This window comes from Teleopsis dalmanni, chromosome 1 (assembly GCF_002237135.1).
Source record: "Teleopsis dalmanni isolate 2A chromosome 1, ASM223713v2, whole genome shotgun sequence".
NCBI classification, from domain to species: Eukaryota; Metazoa; Arthropoda; class Insecta; order Diptera; family Diopsidae; genus Teleopsis; species Teleopsis dalmanni.
In genome coordinates, this window is record NC_051846.1 from 114,849,638 (window position 1) to 114,857,224 (window position 7,587).

General features: G+C 39.9%; 1 protein-coding gene across 1 annotated transcript; it reads right to left on the reverse strand.

Annotated features, from left to right (window-relative positions):
- Positions 1-17: 17 nt before the first annotated feature.
- Positions 18-7,110, reverse strand: LOC119665631. The gene is made up of 3 exons (XM_038074860.1): positions 2,523-7,110; positions 202-2,381; positions 18-104 (listed from the first exon to the last, which is right to left on the reverse strand). The coding sequence occupies exons 1-3, from the start codon at positions 7,108-7,110 to the stop codon at positions 18-20; spliced, it is 6,855 nt and encodes a 2,284-aa protein (XP_037930788.1).
- Between the last annotated feature and the right edge of the window lie 477 nt (positions 7,111-7,587).

Here is a 7,587-nt window from a genome sequence, read left to right on the forward strand (position 1 = left end):
GACAGGTGAAGGAGTGCTCATGCCGTAAATCCATTGATTAGAATTGTGTAGCTGGAACCAAGTGGTATTTTGATCGAGTCGTTGAAGTTGACAGCTGGTTGCGTCTTTATTGTGAAACAAGTCCATTTCACATTTTCCTATTTCGGCGTTTGCTCGATAAATTGGGTGTTGTTGATAGCATAGATAGATGTTGTTGCTGACCTCATGACAACCGACCAACTCCTTATTCATAGGATACAGTTGTTCCTTATGCAAATTTATTCCGATAAATCTTGTTAAAAGTTTAATGATGACAAGTGACCCATTTATTGCAGCTGGAATTGGTGTTAATTGGAACAATTCAAATGTTTCAGAATCTACTAATGGCAGTAGTAGCGAAAATACAACCTGTGTATCCGTTTTAAATAGCTTGAGTTCAATGAGTCGAAAATACTCCAAGATGCTGTCATCTTCTATTGGAAGTTGTAGATTTTGCGATAAGTGTGTCCGAATGTTTTGCAGTTCCTTTCGAAACTGATCAGTGGATATGAGTAGAGGATTAATCTTGCCATGATGACCATCGGTGATAGCGTCTATTAAGGCCTGTTGTTGCATTTGGAAGTTGTGAGTTAACGTTAGTACTTGCAACGCCAATGAAGTAAATGTATAATATAATGCACTTTTGTCGAGTGCATTACTGACATTATTGATAGTTGACATTATCAACTTTATTTGTGCATCTAAGTCAGTGAATTTCCGTTTTGAGGCGTCTTGAGTTTGTTTCAAGATGTTTAGTGTTGCGTCCAAAATTGATGTGTGGTTTTTAAGTAATTTGTTAAGGTATTCTTCGTTGTCGTAGATTTGGCTCAAATGGTGTTTCATCTCTGTTTCATAATTTGAGTCTAATACGCCAAACAAGGAATTAGCTACATTTCCAATAATATTTATTGCTCCCCGTTTCGATCTTGCAATAGGGGATTTGAGTAGGGCATTTTCCATTTCAATGTCGCTGTGCCAGTGGTCATAAAAGGTTACGAGTCTGTCGCATGCAAATTGGCCACCGCTTTGATGACAAATGTTATCAAGGGCTGCTGTAGTCGACCTAATCGAATCCCAGGCAATCCAAAAAGATGATAAATTGTAGTATACTACAATGTTCCACTGACTTGATATGATTTTGGTAGCTCCGATGTTTTCGAAATAGAGTCCAGGTCTGGTAAATTGCTCGACGATTGGGCTGCATTGGGATGCAGTCACAAAACAGGCCATTAAAGTTGTTAGCAGAACGTTTCCTATGCTGAGTCGTCGCCGCTTTTTTGGGGTACTATCTTGAACAGTTGGCGTAGGGGCCTCCGTTATTGTTTCATTTATGCATATTGGTTTTTCGGATGTGTTTTGCTCGATTGGTTCGCTTGTATCGATCGGCAGTAGTGCTAGTCGATGAATTGCTCGTTTTATTATACCATTTTTGGTACGCACATTAGCTACACGAATTTTTCCATCTGGGCCTATGAAGGTTTCTACTATTCTCCCCAACGGCCACTGAAGTGACGGTGTATTATCTTCATGAATTAGAACCATTTGGCCCACTTTGACATTGTCTTGGACCTTTTGCCACTTTGATCGGTGCTGTAAATCACTTAAGTACTCTGACCGCCATCTATGCCAGAAGTCGTCTTTAATACTGATAATGCGCTCATATCTTTTTTTTAAATTTAAATGTAGAGGCTTCGCGTCAACATGAATTGTTGCAGTGAGGGGATCACCGATTAAGATATGTCCAGCAGTTATGGCGGTTAGGTCGTTAGCATCTGATGACGTCGGAGTTAGTGGTCTCGAATTCAAAATCGCTTCGATTTCTATTATGAGTGTTTCTAACTCCTCGTATGTAAGACTGACGTTCGATGCACTTCGTTTAAATAGATTTTTTGCTGACTTGACGGCAGCTTCCCACAATCCACCGAAGTGTGGGGCTCGTGGTGGGATGAACTTAAAATCGATATTGTACGAACAGCAAACACCCTGTATTTTTTCTTGGCTTCTTTCATCGAACACAGCATTTTTTAGTTCAGCAAGTTCCTTATTAGCTCCAACGAAATTAGTGGCATTGTCACAGTATATTTTCCGGCACATCCCTCTTCTTCCTATGAAACGTTTTAATGCCATGATGAATGCGTCAGTTGTAAGATCTGTGACTACCTCCATATGTATGGCCTTTGTTGCAAAGCAACAAAATACGGCCACGTAGCTTTTTGTTGGACGTTTTCCCCTGATACGATAATGAGTCCATATTGGACCCCAAAAGTCAGCTCCTGAGTTTACAAATGCTCGTGCTGGTTCAACGCGATCATGTTGCAAAGCAACAAAATACGGCCACGTAGCTTTTTGTTGGACGTTTTCCCCTGATACGATAATGAGTCCATATTGGACCCCAAAAGTCAGCTCCTGAGTTTACAAATGCTCGTGCTGGTTCAACGCGATCAGTGTTGCAAAGCAACAAAATACGGCCACGTAGCTTTTTGTTGGACGTTTTCCCCTGATACGATAATGAGTCCATATTGGACCCCAAAAGTCAGCTCCTGAGTTTACAAATGCTCGTGCTGGTTCAACGCGATCAGTTGGCAAATTTCCCATGATTTGATTTAGTAGTGTCGGTTTCGCCTTGGTGCAGATAACGCATTTGTGAATAATAGTTCTTGCTGTCATCTTTCCTTTGAGTGGCCAGTATTGCTGTCGCATGATTGCCATTAATCCTTGTGGTCCAATATGTTTGTTGCGGACATGAGTCTCTTGTATTAACAGCCTTGTTAATGGGCAATCTGGTAGCAAGACTGGGTGCTTCGCCTCAAATGAAAGTGAGGAAGATTGAAGCCGCCCGCCAACTCTTAGAAGACCTTGTTGATCAATGAATGGAGACAAAGCCTTAATTGTACTAGTTTTGCTGACTTCTAAGCCCTTACGAAGTGAATTTTTTTCTTCTGCTAATCCCTCGTCTTGTATCATGCGAATGATCACTTGACGAGCACGTGTCAATTCTACACTGGATAAGTGACATTCGTTTTGTTCCAATGATGCCTTCCGGAGAATTTGTGTGCAACGAATAACATAAGCAGTTATTCTTTCCAATTTGGAAAAGGAATTCTTATGATCGATATTGTGTAAGAAATGTGGTTTGTTGGGATCGATTGTTACTGCATGTATTGATCTCTTAAGTTCCACTTTACATTCTGATCTGGCTTTGAATGGAGCAGGCCATAGTGACTGGTGACCATGCAGGAACATAGGACCGTAAAACCATAAGTGGCAGCTGCTTAGTTTGGATGCTTCAATGCCGCGCGATAGTATGTCGGCAGGATTATCCTTGGATCTAACATGTCGCCATTGGCCCTTGCTGGAAATTTCGAGAATTTTTGTCACCCTATTTGCCACGAATGCGTAGTAGGAGGCTGCCGATGAATTGATCCATGCCAATACAATTTCCGAGTCTGTCCATAAATGTGTTGTGGTATCTGTCAACTGCATGCAATTTTTTACCTTAGCTAATAATTGTGCTGTTAGTAGAGCGGCGCATAGTTCTAACTTTGGGGTTGTTAATTTCTTGATTGGGGCTAATCTCGATTTAGCACAAAGGAGGCGGACAATCACTTGTCCGTGCTGCGTAATGGAACGTAGATAAATTACTCCGCCGTAAGCTCGTTCTGAAGCATCGGCGAAAGCATGTATTTGCGTTGATTTTGGAATCTCGTTTCCGAAAAGATGACGTGGCTGTTTTATGTTATTGAGACAGTTTAAGCTTTCCATGTAACGCACCCATTGACAGGTTAGCTCGTTTGACAATTCTTCGTCCCAATCAAGTTTCAGCGTCCACAAGTGTTGCAAGAACAATTTAGCTTCTACTGTGACTGGACTAACGAGCCCAAGCGGATCGAAAATTCGAGAAATGTCGGATGATATACTTCTTTTAGTATATTTGACGTGTTCGTTTTTGTTGATCTGTATCTTAAACTCATCTGTTGTTGGGATCCACACTTGGCCCAATGTCTTAATGTGACCGCATTCCATCGTGTTGAAGTCTAGTTGTACAGCTATGTCGGATGGGTGCAACCCTTCCATTAATTTTGGATGATTGCCGCACCATTTGCGAAGCTTAAAGCCACCCTTGTGCAATAGTTTTATAAGTTCGTTTCGTGCATGTAATGCTTCAGACATACTGTTGAACCCTGTCATGACGTCATCTACGTAAAAATCTCTTTTGACGATAGCTGCAGCTGTCGGGTGCCTACTTTCTTCAATTTCAGCCAACCGTTGCAAGCATTTTGTGGCAAGATACGGTGCTGACGATGTCCCATAAGTTACGGTATTAAGTTGATAAGTTCGAAGAGGCTCATTGTCGTTGTTTCTCCATAAAATTAGTTGGAATCGACGGTCATCTTGGTCCACCATAATTTGACGATACATCTTCTCGATATCGGCCGTGAAAACGAATTTAGATAAACGAAAACGTGTCAGTATAGCGAATAAATCATCCTGGATAGTTGGACCAGTAGCTAACACATCATTTAAAGATATGCTTGTGGAAGTTGGTGCAGAGGCGTCGAACACTACTCGAAGTTTCGTGGTGGAGCTCTCTGGTCGAAGAACTCCATGATGAGGCAAAAAATAACAGGGATGGATTATATCATCTGGGTTGATCACACTCATATGTCCCAGGTTGATGTACTCTTCCATAAATTTATTGTATGTTGTTTTGAATTCAGGGTCTCCGTTGAGACGTCTTTCTACAGCGAAAAAACGTTGCTGTGCTAATCTTTGCGAATAGCCTAAAGAAGTGACTTCTCCTTTGAATGGTAATTTCACAACGAATCTACCATCAGTTGATCTTGCCACAGATCGATTAAAGTGTTCCTCACATTGCTGTTCTTCAAGTGTTTGATCCGACGAACCTTGCTGTATCTCCTCTAGTTCCCAAAATTTGTGCAGGTCGAGTTCTACATTATTTGTAAGAACACCGCAAATCGATGCAGAAGACGAAAACCCAGAAATCCGACCACTGACCATCCACCCAAACACAGTTTTTTGTAACATTGGATAATTGTTTCCTAGCGAAATTCTCCTTGGCAGAACCATGTCGTTGTATAATTCAACGCCAATAAGAATATCTACTGGACCTGGTTTGTTGAATTGGGCATCAGCCAACACAACTCCTTCTGGTATAGCCCAATTTGATGTATCCAGTTCAATTGCAGGCTGATTTGCAACTATTGTTGGCAACATATGAGCTTCTATTTCAGTTTTGTAGTTAGTTACACTAGATGATATAACTACGTAGACTCTTTTTTTTGAGCACTTGTTTTTCTGACCGACGCCACTAAGATTCAGCGAGCTTGATAATTGAGTTAGCCCAAGTTTTCGTGCTGCTCGTTCTGTTATGAGGTTCACTTGTGAGCCTGAATCCAGTAATGCACGCATCTTGCATTCCACGCCCTGAGAATTCAGAACCGTCATTATTACAGTTGCTAGTAAACCATAAGATTTCTTCAACTCTACGGGTCTACTTGTTGTAAGCGTAGCTGCTGCATGCCCACCTAATTGGTGTGAATCGTTATTTCGCGATGAGTCAGTAGTGACCTGAGACTTGCCATTGGCAGCATAAAGTTCATGTAAAGTTGTATGATGCCTTCTTTTGCATTTCAGACAACCCTGAGATGGGCATTTTGTTGAAAAATGGCCCGAGCGCAAGCAATTTACACAACGTTTGGCACTGAGAATCATATTTCTGCGAATTTCCGGGGGGTTTTTCAAGTAATTTTTACAAGTGGAAGTTTTATGATCTCCCTTGCAAGCTAAACATTTTAACATTCCATTTGTAGTATTTAAACACGCCTTGTTAATGCTCTTGCCTCCAATTGCCTCTAATGCTTGGAAGCGAAGTTCTAAAAATTCCAGAAATTCATTTAACTGTTGGATTCTTCTTGGATCCTTCACGTTCTGTTCATACAAGCTGTGTGTTATTGGATCCAATTTCTTCGTCAAAATGAAAAGTATTATTGGATCCCAGTTTTCGATGTTGATTTCAAGATTTTTAAGTCCAAGAATACACTCAGAAGTTGTATCATGGAGTCGTTTGATAGCTTCAGAGCTTTCAGATGTTATAATTTGTTGAGAAATAAGTTTTGCAATAAATGCATTCACAAGAAGCCGCTTATTATCGTAGCGCTGGCAAAGTAAACTCCAGGCACTACTAAAATTATCCTCAGATACTGTTAAATGAGCAATTAGACGTGCTGCTTCTCCGTCCAAATTCGATTTTAGATAAAACATTTTTTGGCAATTCGCAAGTGATTGTTTATTTACCACTTCATTGAACAAGTCGCGAAATTGCCTCCATTCCAAGTAGTTCCCACTGAACCTTGGTATTATTACTCGTGGTAACTGCATTGATGCAGATGTTAATGTTGAGGTATGCGAAGACGTTGAAGCAAGTTTCAACTCTTCCACCTTTAAGGACATATTTTGGACTTCTCTTTCTAACGATATAAACCCTTCTTCATCATATCCAATAGTTGCTGGATTGGATTCTAATTCACAAATGCTGTAATGGAGTTCCTCAAAATGGGCCCATAAGCGAAGAATAGAATCCTTCAACAGTACCTTACGTGCTAAAGGTATGTCCGTGGTGATGTTAGCGTCAATTAGTTGACGTTTTATAGTTTTGCCAAACTCTTGTTGGCGTCGCATCATTAGAGATAGTTTATTGGAATCACATGAGCTGTTTTTCGTAGCTATTACTTGTGCTTCTACATTCTTATTAGTGGCGAATGAGGTTACGTTTGACAACAATGTTATTTGTTCACTAAAAGTGGCTTCGTATTGTTCCCAAATTTTCAATACCTGTTCATAGAAATTCTTAGTGAAGTATTCATGCGACTTGTCTTCCGAACATTCTTTCTGGAGGGTATTATCATTGATTTCGAATTGTTGCCATGCCTTCTTGAGATCCTGAAGTCGTTTTTCAAAATATGCCGGTGTCTGCTTCCTATCGCTGGAGTCCTTTTTGTAATTTCTGATAATTACTTCGATCTCAGTTGCAATCGTCTTTTGAGCTTGCACGATTTTCTCGATGTTATCCATTGTCCAAGTATAGAAAACAAGAGCGAAACGAGTTTATTGAGCGAAACGGCTTATTATTTTTTATTAGCGAATTTTTAAACACGAAAACGCGACTGACTACGCGATCAATCCTTTATACTAGGGGTCACCAATGAAAACGTCTCAATAGCTTAGATGCTAATGATAGAATTGAGTGCAGACGAAACGTCGACTCAATGGATCTTGAAGAGGAGAAACTCCAATTCAAGTGCGCGAACTTTGGATTGATTCCTTACAATTAAACAAGCAGTTTGCTAGTTAGAAACCTTTATTGTAATGAAAAATGTATCTGCAATTTACCTCTTAAATATAAGTGATAAATTGCCGATACGCATATTAACAATAATGCAAAATTAATAATTAAAATAAATTAATTATAAATTGCAAATAATACAATTTAAATAAAATGCAAAATCAATACAATTGAAATAAAATGCAAAATCAATAAAAATTAATTAA